Raw genomic sequence first — 18142 nt, forward strand, 5'->3', positions numbered from 1 at the left:
TGTTCCCCACCTCCTCCCTGAACGGATCTATATAAAAAGGACAATCGGAGAGAATCCGGGTGGAGCCCGAAGAGAGAATCCGCAGTTGAGTCAGTCGGAGTGTCCCGTGGAGACGACGAGTGAGTCTGTCAAACGGAGTAAAAATGGGAACTGGTGCGGCAGATTACTCAGCGTAGTTCGCAGGATCCGTACCACCGAACCGACGAAATCGATGCACGTATTCCAGTCCTTTGAGTACAAATATTGTCAATTGGTTTGCGGGAGATTTGGAGAACAGTTGGGCGATTTCGGGCTACTTTTAGTATTGTACTACGATCCCAATAATTAAGCCCCTAGTATTAAGGTTTCGTTAAAGAGAGTAAGAGCATGAGTTCTTCCAGTAATAAGTTTTGTATATGAATTGTTTAATAAGAAATAAGGGTTGCTATTTATAAGCAGGGTTAGGGCGTTATTCACTAGTTGATTATACATATTGGGAATTGTACAGTCATATCAAATAAAGGGACCTGTTGTTCTGTCTGAATTGGTGTATCTTTCCCCCAAACCTCCTTGTCCAGAGTTAGTAGTAAGTAAAGTGTGTTCACCCGTCAAGCCGGGTAACCTGACAAATCTTAACCCTAAAAGGCTTGACGGGCCTAGAGTGGAGTAGCTCGCTACCCTCTCGGAGCACTCTAGCGAGCGACGGTATTCGAACGAGCCGCGAGCCGCGCGCAAGAAAAAAGGGAAACCGCTCGTCACACTGAGTATATTTTATTACACTGCAACAGGGATTTATATTGATTTTTTTTCCTGTGGGACTTACAAGACAATTATAGCCGATGAACGTTCTACACTGGGATATGACTCGAGAATTACGAAAACATTGTGTTGTGAGGTAGTTACTAATTGTTATTCAGATATCGTGAGATGCGGTCTGGTGTGATGTAGGTTTCAGAAAAACATTTNAGATGATCTCAATAAAAGATCGAAACGTTGGCACGATAAAGAAAATGTTTTTCTGACACCTACATCACACCCGACCGCATCTCACGATATCTGAATAACTATCGATTAACGGTCACTAATCTCTACACATTTCTACACGTAGTTACTAATTTTAAAAAAATAACAGTTATCTTTGGTAAAAGGACTAAAACTTTAATTTACAAAAAAGGAAACAACTTAATAGACATAATTGAAAATATTGCTAATTGTGAACATTTCTGTTAAAAAATGAAGCCATCTTTCCCAGCTTACAAGAACCAATCACATACATCGTTCAGAAAAATACAATGTTCAAAAGCAATATGTTTCATATAAAATTTTAAAAGCGCCAGTGTTATGAGTGCAAATCAATCAACACAAAAATCATGATGACCACACCGAGTTTGCCTTAATTTATGTAAAATATTCTAAAATGAATTGTTATAAACCGAACAGCTTTTTATTTCTTTTTTTACATTGGCCATGTAGGTTTAGTAGCTTTTGGTTAGAAACTCAAAGCTGTGGAAAGGACGACTGCTCCCCCGACCATTGCACGACTACTCAACTACTCACGAACTACCGGCCACTCTTCCTTACTTACAAGCCGATATTAAGCCCTGTTACCAGGGCTTGTGGCTTGATCAACCTATACCTAGTGACGGGCGATACCAATCGATATGATAAAGTATTGAGTATTTTCTTTCGATACCGAGTAGTTTTGGTATCGAATATTGTCATTCGATACAAGTACTGTATCGAGTACTTTTTGTAGTATCGGTACTCAAATTTTTCATCGAGGTTCAAGTAATATTGAATTGTTATTTTACGTTCGAAACATACCTTTCTTCAAACTGGGAGTTGACTAGTAACTGTTAGGAACGCCTACAAGCGGCATGTGCCAGCAAAGTTTTTGTCATCAAGTACGTAAAAAGTGTTCGCCAAAAGTAAGGCATGAGGTTATTTTACTAAGAAAGCTGAATTGTCGGCATCTTGTAAACTGTGCGGGAAATCGTCTGATCTTTTCAAACATTTGAAAAGAAAATACCCGTTGATCAATTTTCCCAAAACTAGATAACAATAAAATTGAAATATCAATTTTTTTGACAGCGTTCCTTGTTCTTACCTACGTATCCACTGTATGAAAAAATACTTAAAAATATGAAAAAACTGCAAATTTTTGTTTATTTTAACGCATGAGCGTATTTTACCCACAAGTCGATAGTATGTTGATCATTTATGAATTAACGACAAAGTACTCATATGAGTAAGTACTCGTTAATATCGAATAATTTCTGTCCATACTTGAGTACTATCAAATATTCCTTTCGGTACCAGTATCGAGTACTGGTATTGAATATTTTCTGGAATCGCACGTCACTACCTATACGGGCCACTAGTCGCCCATTGCGTAATTTGTTTTATTGAAATCAGTTTTGATTTAAAGATCAACGTTAGTACAATGTTCTATTATGATTTATAGATGTTGAAAAATGCATTAAATTCTGAATATAACGATACAACTGCAACATACCACAACAGATCATGGGAACGTGTAATGAGTCTTGCCATCTATCTAGCCCCAGGCCTTTAACGTGTGGAGAATTTACCGACAAAACAGAGGAAAGACCGAGCCACCTCGAGCTACCTCCTGAACTAATGAGCCCCTTCGTTCCCACCATAACCAAAAACTGCAGACCAAGTTCGCCGAGCTACGCCGAGGTAACAAGGTTTTAGAGCCTATACAACGAACTCCGAGCGAACGTTGTGCACGTGTATCATCAAACCTTTCGGAGACCGAGATGTCATCCAAACGGACAATCGACCTCGGACAACAAACAGACCGCATTGCCTTAAGCCACATAATTTTCTCTATGCCCTTCTAAACTTAGCTTAACTATTACAAACCATATCCCTATAAACCGGGGTGTTCCCACAATCTACTAATGATGGTTGACTGAGAGAGGAATTTTTTTAAATTGTTACTATTTGGAGATCGTGAGATGCGGTCTGGTGTGACGAAGGTTTTAGGAAAACATTTTCTTTATCGTGCCAACGTTTCCATCTTTAATGAGATCATCTTCAGGGCTCAAAGTGCTTGTTTTCTGTGTAAATGTGTCGTTTTCTGTATCGTGTTGAGAGTGCATCTCACGATCTCCAAATAATCATTAACTAACGGTCACTAAACACCACACATTAAATTGTTATGTTACAACAGTAGTAGAGCGCTACAAGCAACTGACTTTATGAATTTTATGTTATAACAGTACATGTGGAGAAGTAATCCAATAATTACACTTCAAACGCAACACTATTCACATTAAATTCACTATTTTTCGTGGTCCGCTTGACCAACTAATAACATTCAATTAATTAAAGTTTTAAGTTGAGATAAAAAACTCAGTGTCACGAACGGGATTCGAACCCACGACCTTCGGCATGCTACCCTGCTACTCTACCACTTGAGCTACCGTGACTTCGATCCCCTCGGGCACCAACTTCCCATCTCAACCCCACCTTTTGAATTTTCCCTCAAAACGTTTTTGCCATTTTTTAAATGTCGTCCGATCCGATTACAGTAGCGGCGTATCAAGCCGAAGGTCGTGGGTTCGAATCCCGCTCGTGACACTGACTTTTTTATCTCAACTAAAAACCTTAATTAATTGAATACTATTCACATTCCTGACTTAGAAGGAAATTGCCATTGAAACTTTAGGAGTCTTAGAGAATTGTCAAGAAGGGATCAAGATGAGAATTTTTGACAGGGGGTTGGGCTGGGGTCCAGGGTTTCTGGAGTGATAGTTTGAACGAACTTTTTATACTAATCTACACTGTAAATAAAATTATTATAATAAGGATACAGAATAAACATTTTGAACGTTAAAAATCCCTATTGCTTTCGCATTTTGGTGATATCTCGGGATGCAGCACAAATGTAAATCGATTCTAATTGATTATTCTATCACACAGAGAATTATCGACCAGCGATGATTAACAATTGATGATGTCAATCATCAATTACTAATTGAATAAAAAATTTCATTTCATTTCTACTTTATCTTTTTTTAATCGAATAATAGTTTATTGCCTGATATGACGGAAACTTCATTGTGCTTGTTTAGCTGTTAATTTAAGTTGCCGTTTCGTTACAGATGGTGCGCGACGAGATGTGGTGGAAAGGGTGGACGGTGCAGATTCCCCTGTACGCCGTCATATTTCTCCTAGGTATCATCGGCAACATCCTCGTCATCCTGGTTCTGGTGCGCAACCGAGGCATGAGGACTGTAACAAACGTGTTTCTACTTAACTTGGCAGTTTCCGACCTCCTTCTCGGTGTGCTGTGCATGCCTTTCACCCTCATTGGATCCATACTGCAGGACTTCGTCTTCGGCCCTTTTATGTGCCGGCTCATCCCCTTCATGCAAGGTTCATTTTCAAATTTTAACTGTCTGCCTGAAATAAATTTTATTTGCTCAATTGATATTATTTAAAATAATTTTATTGTTGTGTGTATATCTATATAGGTTGCTCAATATCGACTAAATTTGCTTGAAAAAGTTTAGAGATGTAATTAAAATTGTATTGTCATTTATAAATGGTAATACACGTTTAAAAAAAGGTTTAAATATTTTTATTGAATATAATTTGTTTATATAACCTACATATATTTGTACGTATTACAAGTATGATCAAAGTACTTTTTTCACACTAATACCAGTGCTGCACCCGGAGGCCATGAGAAGCCATGCTGGCATGCAGTGTGAATGATTAAGGAGATATGGCAGGTTCTTGGGATGGAAATGTGTAAAGATGGTACAAGCGGTAGGATTAGGATGGATCGAGACGTCGTTGTGAAACTTTTGGAATCGGAACTGATCGTAAAATATATATATTAAAAATAATAGAGGGCCAACTATGGAACCATGTAATACTCACTATCTCGGAAGACTTCCCCCAACTGAATTTTGTTGTTGGGGAGATCATCCAGATAAAAAGCAAAATGATCATTAGGAACAACCCGAATTCAAATATTTTCCATCTTGCAAAGTAAACACCAGAGTTGGGCAAAATCTAACTAATTCAATCATGATTAAGAATTTTGATTGGAGTTTAATCATGATTGAATTAGTCATGAATAAATTAATCATTATATGATTAAATCATAACTAATTCAATCATGAGGTATGACTAAATCATATAATGATTAATTTACTCATGACTAATTCAATCATGAATAAACTTCAATCAAACTTCTTAATCATGATTGAATTAGTTTGATTTTGCCCAACTCTGGCTACAATGACCAACTTACCAAAATCCAACCGACTCCGGATAAAAATTTTGAGATGAGAGTCGTGCTCAAGGCCAACCTTCAAAAATTGTTATCATAAACGAAAACCAAAGTTACATAATTATTCTACATGTCTATTTTATTACAATCAACACCCCTAGATTGTGTATTTTTCAAATAATGTAGAAATCCCTCCTTTTAAGTGGAATAAATTTTAATTCAAAGAAATATTTTTCCATTGATCGGTTATGTAAACATATTTACTTTTCAAAGCGTAGCTTGTTATAGGATTTTTTATTTTATTTTATTATTATACTTTTCATAACGACGGAGTTTTACTTATAATTGGAAGATTGATTTTTGTTAAATAAGGTGTTGAAGGATTTTCGTTTTGATGAAATAAATTTCTGTTAGAATATTTTTTAAAAGTGATGAAGTGTATTTTTCATTTTTTGAGCACCCATTTGAACATGATTTATCGAAATTTAGTCACTATATTGTGACTAAATTAGTCATGTCTCGTATTTAATTACTAGTCATGACTAATTTAGTCATCAATCACATATGGCGACTAATGACTAAATTAGTCACTTACTACCAAACATGACTAACGGTCTGAGTGATCAATCATTAGATATGACTAATTTTTGCCCAACACTGGTAAACACTAATGGTCAACCAAGTCGAATGTTTTGGAAAGATCCAAGAATATGTTCATGAAGGAAAAAGATGAAAGATTCAAATATGCTACTAATTATTTTATGCGGCTTATGTCGAAAGTGTGTTTCTAAGCCCGAATCGATTTTCATATACAGATCCAATTTCGTGGACAAAATCAGACATTCTGATGCAGAGTACCTTTCGATGACTTTGTCAAACACCGACAGCAAAGCAATTGGCTTGTAATTGGATAAATCCGACTTGCCTCCTTTTTTGAAAATTGGTATGATCTTCGTAATTTTTAACTCTGTTGGGTAAATAAATGCCTATAGAGAAGATGTAGTTCACTACATATTGGCGCAATACGCACTCAACTATAACAAGCAGATGGTGTAAAAAGGAAGGACTTTCTATATACCCTAACAAAACCATCCTGGTTCCCTTTACCAAGATAAAGGCACGAGGAGGTGAAAGCCCCTTACGCTAAATGGAGTTGAAATTCCTTTGTCCAAAGAGGCCAAATATCTGGGTGTTATTTTCGGCCAAATATCTGGGAGTTGTTTCTACCAGAGACTTTCGTGAAATCAAAAACTAAAGAAATTCATACAAAGAGCGAACAAAGCAGATGCAAACGCCATTGTGAGAAAAGCAGGGGACTGAATCCAAAGATGGCAATACCCAGCGGTACCCATGATGGCCTACGAATCAGTGGTTTGATGGAATAAGACATTACAGCTAAGGGCAGTTCAGATCCTCAGTACTGTTCACATACTGGCGTGTCCTGAGCATCACTGAGGCAATGAGAACAATCCCCACGGCTGAATCCACCACTACATATCTTTATCCAAGGAAAGGGCAGAACCACAATTCATGGGCTAATGCTTCAATAGTCTACTTACTTATCAAGGATCACCTAAAGCTTCGAGGGGATCTTCAGCTAGACAGAACATTGAGGATGCCCACTGATGCCAAATTCAGATTTCAGAAAAAAGCTCTAATCAAAATATCATGTAGAGCAGACAGGGAGAAAAGGATCCCAGTTAATACCATATTTGGTTTACAGATGGCTCCAAAACCGAATCTGAGTCAGTAAATGGCATTTACGGAAATAAACCAAGGACTAGAAGTCATATAAGCCACCGTTTTTCAAGCGGAACCTATGCCTATTGAACACTGTGCCAGGGAGACAAAAAGGCTGGGAATTATCAATATATTAATCTACTCGGACAGCCAGGAGGCACCGAGGGATATTGGAGAAAATAACAAAATTACCTTGTTGGGTGCCAGGGCGGAGGAGCAACGAAGAGGCCGATAAATTGGCCAAGGAAAGTTCAACGAGGACTCCTATTGGACCCTTATCAATTTAACAAAAGAACCATCGCAGAAAGACTAAATCTAGGACGAGCTAGGACTAGAATAATAGTTGGACTGCTAACTTGACACTACAGATTCCGGAGCAATGTATTGACTCGGAGTGGCAGAAACAAGCCTTGTGCAGGTATTGCCAATAATAATAAGAAGGAACAGCGTAACACGTCTTCTGTTGGTGCGAAGGCCTATGTAGACTGAGATTCCTAATCCTGGGAGAGGAAAAGCCTGAAGGATACACAAGGGAGCCCATGAAAAATCTTTGGTGTCTGTTAAAAAGCCTCAAGTTTAACGAGGGGCTCTAGACGAAAAAAAAGGAGATGCTCACCAGACCAATACTGGTCGCGGTACACACGTAAAGAGGCTCCTATATAATCTAATCTACTATTTTAACGGTCTGATTTTAACAAAACATGCTCTTTACCCAGAAATCATCGGCTTATATAAATTATGTAGATGTAGATGTATATGTAATTTCAGGGTATAGTATACTGCGCCCTTTAAGAGCTATTGTATCCCCCGTGCTCTGCCTAAAACACATCGATGAGTCCTATTTCATCAAGAAACTTGATTAATAGGCCCGGTTTCAGTGGTTGAAGCTCTTCTATGGTCACATTATACATCCCAAAACATTTCTTCCAGTTTGTTAGTAATATAAATGATTAAAAAAATACTAAATTATTTAATTCGGATTAAACAATGAGACTTCTTCTCGTTTAATAAAGTCGAGGTTGGAGAGAGGGTAAAGTGAATAATTCAATGTGCTCATGGAATTCACAATTCTCGCCGGCCAAATCCTCCAGTGAAAGAGATTCCGCTGTAATTGTATGTGTCAGTGTGTGTCATCCTTTCAAGATTTTAATCTATTAAATGTGCCACTGGGATCAGTAAATTTATTCAGTTTTTTGAATAATTGTTTGAGGACCTTGTGATTAATAACGGTATTTTTTTTAAATGCCTGAGATAAATAGAACGAAGATTTACTACGTGGTTCGCAAAAAAAGTAATCACCCTCAATATTTTTCTTCTTTTTAGAAAATCTCACAATAATATTTCACCGATTTTAAAGGATGAAAACAAACTAGACATAAATAGAAACTCTCATTTACTTTTATAATGGGATTTTATACATAAATCATTCAATAGTCAATCTTTGATTTATTGAAATTGGTGCAGAACTCATTACTTAGTTATTATAAAACCCAGATTTAGCGAGAATCATAGCAATGCTGGAAGATGGAAGATGCCCTCGGTCACATGCACTTAACATTCTCAAGACAATTTAATTGGCCTTCCGTCGCTATCACGAACTGGAGGATACTACAGAAATGAGCCGTCGCAACAGTACCGTTAAGTTTGGGTTCTATTTTAAAGCCCTTGTAGGCAGACTAGATCAGAATTTGACGGGAGTTCCTACGCGTCCCTTAAACTAGTGTAAGGGCCTGCGTTTTATCGAAGTTAGGAGCATAATTCATTTTTTCAGTCCGTTCAAAGTATTTTGATTTATTATACGTGCCTCTTCTAGGCATATTAAAAACTGTTGTGGTGTTGTTATCTGCAAAATCAGAGTATTCTTGGAAAGTTTAAGTGGAGATCATTCGTAAAAACAAATAGTTATAGGGCCCAATACCGATCCTTGAGGAACTCCCATGTTGATCTTGACAAAATCAGAAATGTTATAAAACTTTAATAATTTGGTTTTGAACAGTTTATACGAAACTTAATCAAACGCCTTGCTCAGATCTAAAAACCTAGGCTACATGCCCTCTTCAAAACAGTTCGGTAAAGTGACAAAATGTAAAAATAATATTTAATAGTACTAATGAATAATTGTACTGCCCTTTTACAAGAACTATACATATCAGAAACAAATCTATTCTCTATGCGCAACAATAGGTTTTTCGAATATTATTATATGCTTCTAAGGCGGCTAGAAAAATTTGTGTTTCCTAACTATCGTCTAAATGAATTCGAGGCAGGCTTCTGTAAGGTTTTCTCCACATTTGCCAATTCATTTACCTTACCTATTCTTGTTAATTTGTCATTTTCAACATAAAAAATGTGTACTGTTCCTTTGTCGATTTCAAGACAACTTTCCAATTTGGTGACAGAAAAGCCCTCTTTCTGAACTCGGTAATCTGGGAGCATCCTGTCACTTCATAAGTTACTTAAAGGCAATTTTTTTCCAAAATAAAGAATGCGCTGAGGGGGTCAGGAGGTTTTACGAATTTTTTATGTGAGTTGTGGTTTGAGGCAAGGATGTGTCCTAAGTGTATTATTTTTTCCTTGTTTTGGGACGACCTGTCTTCAATCCTGGATTTTGGAGTTCTTGTTGGAATTGCTTTTATTAAGGTTTAACGTATGCGAACGATGTAGTTCAAATAGAAGATAGAATTGAGCGCTTCAGAAAGATGTTAGTCTCCTGGAATCATATTGTGAGAAGTGGAATCACACTGTCGACATAAGCCTGCCAGTGTTTTTCCAAAGGGAAAGAGTTGAAGAAGTGAACCAATATCTTGGTATTGTCCTAACTCCAATTGGCTCCAACTTCTAAAAAATAAAGCTTCCTTGCGAAAGTTGCCTTGAATAGAATAAGGTATGATTTTATTGTACCAGAAGTTAATCTCTAAAACGTTTAATTTGTGGAATTCAGTATGCCGTTCCATGCAAAGTGTGGTGGTTGCAGTGTTATGATAAAAGAGTTTTTATTAGAAAGTATTTTTTTCATTGTCTGATTCCACACCAATCTAATCTGCTCAAAAAAGGATAGGGATATTGCCAATTTTGTAGCATTTACTTTCCCTAGCTTTATTACAACTAATACCGTTTACAATGTCCTCTTTATAGCTAAAACCTTTGGACACCTGTTAGGCATACTGTTAATAAGGTTGTCACTAATTTGATAAGGAATTTCACTCCACAGATGTTTCAACGCTGCACTCTAGTGCAGCACACTAGTTGTTGGAGGCCAATTGGCTGCGGATGAAGATCGAAAAGCCCTCTCTGCAACGCATCCCACATGGCCCACATGAATTGAGTCCTGGAGACAGTGGAAGAAGGGGCAGATGGGAAATTCCCAGGTTTTCCAAATATTGATGAACAACTCTGCCCCTATGAGGTCTGGCATTGCCATCCAGAAATCGAAAATCCCTATCAATAAGATACCTGGTTTGAGGGATGTATTCCTCGATAATTTCGTGAACATAAGGGACTTCAACAATATGGAGTTCGTCCTCCAGTGTAAATCCGAGCCCAGACCAATACACCACCTTTTCCAAACTGGACGGAAGGGAACACGAACGTATCCTCTGTTCTCGGTAGCCTCTTCGGCGCCTGCTATCTCTATGGAGACAAAAACGCAATTCATCAGTAAACATAATAACATTCCAATTGGTGTTATCTTCCATGCGCTCGCTTCACCTTATTCTCCTGAGTTGCTGGTGGTGGGCTGTTGCTGCAGGCCGTCTCAAAGGAGCGTACGATGTGAGGCCACTTCCCACAAAGATCGTTTGTGTTGATTAAGGCCTTTCCCAAACATCTTGTACTTCGTTTAGGACCTGACGGGCTCTATGGAAAGGGTTCGGTTTTGCAGCAATGACAATATTTCTGTCCTTCCTTAGCGTCGTAATGCGCTGAGATCCACTACCAGACCTCCTATTGGCACTTCCAAACTCTTGGAATCGGGATAAACACCTGGAGAGAAACGCCAACTGCCTCTGCGACAACCACTTCCGGTGACCTCGATGGCTCATTCTCAGAATAATATTGCAAACTTCTGGTTCAAGATGATGTCTTTTCCATGGTAAAAGAAAATAGAACTGGATTAAAGACAAGGACAGGTGTTTGTTTACAAAATGAGTAATCTTTATGTTTACTATTCTTAAGTAAATCCGTTATTAAAAATGAAGATTAACATTTGGATTCTATTTTTTATTTTGATGTTGATTGGGATTCGGGTTGTGGTCTTTTTTTTATTTTTTTTTTATATAACTTAAACACATTACACATTTCACGATATGTATATATACAAACTATATACATATATAATAAATAAAGAAAAACCTCTTCTTAATAGCCTCTTACATATATATGCATTTTTTTTAAACAGTAACAATTACTTAACAATTAATATTCTTTAGGTACATAAATATCACAGGCGTTTGACTAGAAAATTGTGTTTATCACGTAATCAGGTGGGAGGTTCCCCACATTATCACCTACTGATAACAATCATTTTCCACAATTTTTAAAACAAGATCTTAATTTCTAGTACATTAGTAATTCTATATTATCACAGCCTGTTATAATAAATAAATGAATAAATAAATATGTATGCAAGTATTGTTACGATCTTTGGAGAGAAACTTTGTCTTTTTCTAGAATCCCACTGTATATTACACTCAAATTATTCAAATCTGTGTTTAAATTATATGCCGTGTTATCCTGATGAATAAATATCATTTCTATCAAAAGTCTACGACCTGTATTTTGTTCTGAAGCCACAATTTTGACTCCATCAAAGTCAAAATTATGTTAGCATGTGTATGTTTGGATAGTGCTGTTCCCGGCCTTTCTTCATCAATCATACTTATGTTGCTGCACACGTTCCGATAAATATTGTTTCGTTTGGCCGTAATACACAGTGGGACATTGTGCACATTTGATGCGATACAAGATTTTTGTAATAGAGGTTCTTTACTTTTAAGTTTTAAAAATTCTTACCCACTTTATTATTAAATTTGTAAACAATTTTTACATTATCTATTTTTTTCTTTCAACAGTTTTTTTAACTTACTTGATGTTCCAGCTACATAAGTAACTAGTTGATAAAGTTTTTGGTCGACAGGTATATTCTCATTCCTTGTTGCTCTTGTCCTGTTTTCCATTAATCTATTTATTATTGATCTTGGGTAACCATTATCTATTAACATAGAGCGTACTTTTTTCTTGTTCTCACTGTGGAAACGATCATCACTTAATTTCAGAGCCCTATCAATGAGGTTAAAAACTATGTTAACTTTCATTTGAAAAGAATGGATAGATGAGAAATGTAGCATCCTTTCCGAGCTGGTTGGTTTCAAATACCAGTTAGTTATTAATTTACCATTATCTCTAATGACAACTAAGTCAAGAAAAGGAAGTTTCCCATCTACCTCATTTTCTTTTGTAAATTGTAGTGACGGATGGAAAGAATTGAACGCCTTCAAAATGTCCACCAGCTCACTCTTTTTTTTATAATCAGGAACAAATCATCAACATATTTCTTAAGAAATTTTATGTGAAATCCAAAATTAAGTCCAATCCAATCCAGTAGCTCATTTATTACATGGTCCGCAAGCACCGGTGAAAGAGTCCCTCCCATGGCCACATGTTCTTTTTGTGTATATATTTGATCTTCTTACTTGAAGTATCCATTAAATGTAGTGATTTGTAAGACCTCCAGTATCGTGTGAAAAGGGATATTGGTAAGGGCATCTAACTCTTTTTGTCTCCTCATTAAGATGTAACTTATCATCCCTAGAGGTATACTTGTAAACAATGATTTCACATCTAAGGATAAAAGCAATTCATCATCCTCTATGTTGAATTAAGACCACAACCCGAATCCTAATCAACATCGTATTAAAGACTGGTCGATCGCATAACAAGTACTTTTTATTTTGTTTTATCCAACTAACAAGAACAACAACTAACAATCGGTTAATTTAATTAAATTAATAGAGTAAGAATAAATTACAAATATCCTTACTGATTTTTGAGCAGTTTATGTTATATATACAGCAGTAGGTATGATTTTTCTCTTTACTTTACTTGATATTTAAACTTAGATGCAAACAAGTGTTTTGTAATCCTTATTAAAAAGATACTTTCTACTCACAGTAAGTACTTACTACTTTTTAATAAGGATTGACCATCACACTCACTCCATCTGTACCATGCAAGGAAGACGATGGAAATTGCATGTGTACGCTCTATAATCTAAGAGTAAATAGGATATTTTCCATTTTGTTGTCAAGTGACTCCAATTGTCACAGTTTCAAATCCTCTATCTAGGACATAGAGCGCTCTCCAGGTCTCAGCTGCTTGATCTCCCAAACGTGATAGAAGTTTAAAACTCTTTAGTTCTTGCACGCTAACACGTACTGCCTAGCAATATAGATACGAGTTCAGTAATGTTTAGTTAATTGCTTTATTTGTGTTTAGTGTTTTTATATAATTTACTGCCCAATTTTGCAAGTTTGATATTTAATTTAGTTATATTCATAGCCAACAAAAATCCAGGCAGATGGATCATCCATGCCGTATAAAAGTTTCTAAATGGTCAACATGTGTTTCTTTCTTTGCTGAAAATAAAGTATATCATCTGTCTATCGGATTATTATTGTTATAAGCTGGTCATCCAAGAATATTTAAAAATCAACATGGACAAAAAATTATATCCGGTATACCCATAATAACGTTTACGATTAAAAATATCAAATTTTACGACGGCCTGTTCTTGAAATGATAATTTTACCTAAAAAATAACAAAAAAATTAAAACAAAAGAACAAATCAATGTATACTAACGTTTGTTTAAAAGCAAAACACTAGTTGAATTATCACGGAATTAATATTATATTCATGGTATGAATGGTGGTTTATATTTATGGGTATAAAGAAGTTTTTTATCATTTGTAATTATTCCTAAAATATTTGATGTGTACCATCACAAACTGCACTAACTCCTGCCCAACGTAGAAAATATACAATTTATTTAAATGTCTTGCAAAGAATGATTATTGATTGTTACATTCAAGAAAACCGAGTTTGAATAGTTCTGCGATAACCACTGATAAAATGTGATTTCCTCTAATCGGTGATTAAGTGGAGTAGGCGAAAAACGAGGACATCCTCCGCAATAATGCTGATCCGAACGAGGAAACGAAGCAGTGCATAGCTTTCAGAATGAGATGGTGTTAATAATACAAAAATAGACTGGAACTGGGACTAAAATGGGGAAAAAATGCTTTGTTATTCGCTTCTGAGGAGGGCATTAAAATATTCGGGTCTAATACGAGCGGAGAAGAGCTTCTTCGCCCCGACCCCCCAAGACTCGTGCCACGTGGCGCCCCAGTTTCTCCAGCCCTTTACATTCCCGCGTAAATTAAGTCGAGCCGGAGGAAGACAGTGGGAAGAAGCCTGTTCTAACATCTATCTGCTCGTCCTAAATCCGGCAAACGAAAACAAGTACGCCCTCCATTACGAGCGTAAATCTCTGGACACTTTAATTACGTCTGATCCTATCCTGTCGTCCACTGGTAAATTGACCGTTCAGCGAGGCCATTACAGTTAATCTTATACGTAACAACCCCTTAAAAACGCCTTAAAATGTTATTACCCTTGCATAATCTTGCGAATTACCATACCCTTTACACATAAGACGCCAGCGTGTTCTTTTTGGTAAATCTAATGAGACAGTTCGCACACGACATGAACCTTTCATTACTGGGGTGACAGGAAGGGCGGAATGATGATCGATCACGTTCTGAAAGCAATTTCAAAAGGCAATATTTCAACTGTGGTAAGTCAGCACTCGCTTGATGGTGAGTTGTACTTATCCGAAAGAAAATATCAATAGCGACCTAAACTAAACATGTCAGTGAACCTCAGACATAAAAAGTACGATCATATTAAAAAATATTACAATAGTACAAGTTCAAAATATTCGTGATACTACATCTTTTATAACCCAACTAGAAAAGTACATTCTTTTCTATATGAACTTGTCCATTGTCCAGAGATTCAAAGATGTTCATTAACCCCGTAATCTTGAAATATGTTTTATTTTTAAATAGAGCACGTCTTCACTTTTATCTTCAACTCCATTCTCCTTACGATTTTTTTTTGTATTATGTCATATACTTATACCTCACCTATTATTTTTTATTTCTAAAGATGACAAACTTTTACACTCTCAGTAGTTTATTCTGTTTTGACAAAATCTACAGGGAACTCATCCAAAAGAGGTTCTTTCCTATTCTTTAAATTCAAAGTTCGTTAACTTCAGTCTACTTTTAAACTGTGAAATTTGTGTGTGGTGTTTAGTGACCGTTAGTTAATGATTATTTGGAGATCGTGAGATGCGATCTGAGACATCGAGAGAGAGAGAGAGAGAGAGAGAGAGAGAGAGAGAGAGAGAGAGAGAGAGTGAGAGAGAGAGAGAGAGAGAGACAAAATTAATCAAATTTTGGAAAACACAACCACAAAATAACGAGTAATATGCCGTAAAAACAATAACAGGAAAACAATTGCTACTTACTGTTGTTATACAACTTTTTATCATATTTTTCTAACATGCCCATTAATTTTTTGTTCTGTCTTCTAGTTTTCCATTGTACTTAATCTTTACTGTGTTTATTTAAAGACAATTGTAGAATGTGTAGATTGTTTTCTTATCTTTTTCTCTTCATTTATTCGAATGATTTCTTCAATAAATGTTAGCATATCAATTGTACAGTTTTGCTGAAGAATAAAAATTGTATATTAATGTACATATAAAATAGATTAATTACATGGTTCAATTAACTGTCTGTCAAAACCTATCATTTTAAACTGATGTATATATTTCCAAAATTCCATCATATAAAATAAACATTATAAAAGTAGAAAAAATATCTTTGTCTCTAAATTAAACGTAACTTGTAAACCGAAAAATTCAATTCAGTTGCTATGAACTTACAAAACTCGGATTTAGTGCAACTCGCAGAAGAGAGCAATTTTTGGCTACCATGCACCATCTACCAGTCTATATTTTCGAATGTGTTTCTATTTTTCTTATTCATTATGACAAATGGAAAAATTTGAAGCGTTCTATTTGTTTAGCTATGACAAAATAGAAAACGAGAATAGGCGGGCCAAATTAGGAACAGCCAAATGGTTTCGTTAGATTATAAATAATATCAAAAATTTCTTAAAAAATTTCATTTTCTCTATTTTTCAATTATTAGCATCCTTACAACTGTTCGCTATCATGCAAATAATCTGACGCTCTTTATTTTCGTGTTCAGGAACAAATTTAATAGTGTTATAAATTATGAAATTCTAATCCCAAACATCATTCTGTTCTCTTCACATTTATGTGTAAATTACTCTTTTTTAAATATATATTTTTCTGAGCCACCAAATATAACGTTTTATGAAAATTGTTATCGACGACTTTTGAATTAACATTAGGGTTTAACGTTTTTCTTTTATTTCTGCGCAATAATTTGCTTTCTATGCTACAAGACTTTATTGTTGAGTTTTTTTTTAAAGTGACTGTTGTTTAATACTTTGTTGGATTCGTGAGGAGCGGTCAAGAATGAGGTAATTTAGAAGAAAACTTTTTCATTTTTTTTTTTGCGACGTTTTGACCTTTATTCCAGTCATCTTCAGGGCCTGGGTGAATTACGAAACATATATTGATTGGAAAAAATACATAGCCAGATATGATTATACATAGACAGATTTAAATTTTAAAATTTATTAGGTTAATAAATTTAAATTAATTTGTAAACTACATTTAACTAAACTAAACCTACATCATAGCAGGCCGCATCTCACGATCTCTAAATAATCATTAATTACCATCACCACACATGTAAATATGTATAAACTTTGAACCAAATATTCCATATTCCCATAAAGTGTGGTGCTGTTTTTATGTGATTGTGACACCGTTTGAGACGCAGTAAATCTGGACAATTTTCTTTGATCAAAAGTTAACACAAAGGAAGTCGAGAATGGTGATTTCCTTAATTGGATTTGTGATTCGGGGTTAGTCAATATTGGAAAGGAAGTTAATTGTTAAGGACGATAACAAAGGAAAGGGAAATAAAAAAATAAATTTTAATAGTTTATTTCCTTTATGATGTTGGCGTAGCTACGATTGAGTTTGCATGTATCTGACCTGTTATTAATGCTGTGCGTGTTTATGTTAACAGAGGTAACACGAGGCGAAACTAACCATAGAATATTTGCCAACAGATTTGCTATTTACATACTAAATTGGTTTAGACTTTAGGTTCGTTCAGTTTATCAGATTTCACAACAAATTTAACATTATTTAGAGATCATGAGATGCGGTCTGGTGTGAAGTAGGTTTTAGAAAAACATTTTCTTTACCGTGCCAGCGTTTCGATCAGTAATGAGATCATCTCCAGTGCTCAAAATTGAAAAAAAGACTAAAGAAAAAAAAGACAACATTTTGAGCCTTGAAGATAAAAATTGTAACGATTGCAAACTTTACTTCAAAAAAAGTTATTAATGTTGTGTTTTTGATTTAAGGCAACTATTAATCTTTATACCTAGTTATTATAGAAAATAAAGAAATAAGTGCAAGAGTCCGGGTTTTTGTGTTTTAATATGTATTAGTACATTTAATTTGCCCTCCTATAGACTACTTACTTCGAGCATAAGCCAACTTACTCTGATATACGAATAAAGTATAATATTCTAATGAAAAAATATGTTTTAATTTATTTTTTTAATAATAAGTTTTAATTTCTCACTTAATGATGTACGTTCAAAAAACGTGATGAAATGTTGATAAATATTTATATTTAATACTATCATTCGAGAAAGCCATATTTCTCATCAAATTATGTATTTGGATAAACAAATTCTTAAAATTTTCAACCTTTCTTTATTTTTGTATGATTAAAGCAGTTGTACAGCAATCTCCGAGCAATGTTACCAGTTTAAAATACAAATCAATTTCAGTCCACCAAATATACTGCGAGTGGTTGGCTGTTACACATAAGCAAACAGCGTTTCCGTATTAATGGCATCTGACGGATAGAGTGGTAGCGTTCTTGTGTTATATTTCACCGTATTTGAGATA

At 35.4% G+C, this 18142-nt stretch overlaps 1 protein-coding gene across 1 annotated transcript in view; it reads left to right on the plus strand.

The window, feature by feature from the left end:
• LOC106670045 (cholecystokinin receptor type A-like) overlaps positions 1-18142 on the plus strand; it is a 76942-nt gene that overhangs the window by 25270 nt on the left and 33530 nt on the right. Inside the window, exon 2 of the mRNA XM_014400039.2 lies at positions 4113-4386. Coding sequence (XP_014255525.1) covers positions 4113-4386 — 274 coding nt within the window. The remainder of the gene's footprint in view (positions 1-4112; positions 4387-18142) is intronic.

Source organism: Cimex lectularius, unplaced genomic scaffold (assembly GCF_000648675.2).
Source record: "Cimex lectularius strain Harlan isolate CLEC.00 unplaced genomic scaffold, Clec_2.1 scaffold38, whole genome shotgun sequence".
Lineage (NCBI taxonomy): Eukaryota > Metazoa > Arthropoda > Insecta > Hemiptera > Cimicidae > Cimex > Cimex lectularius.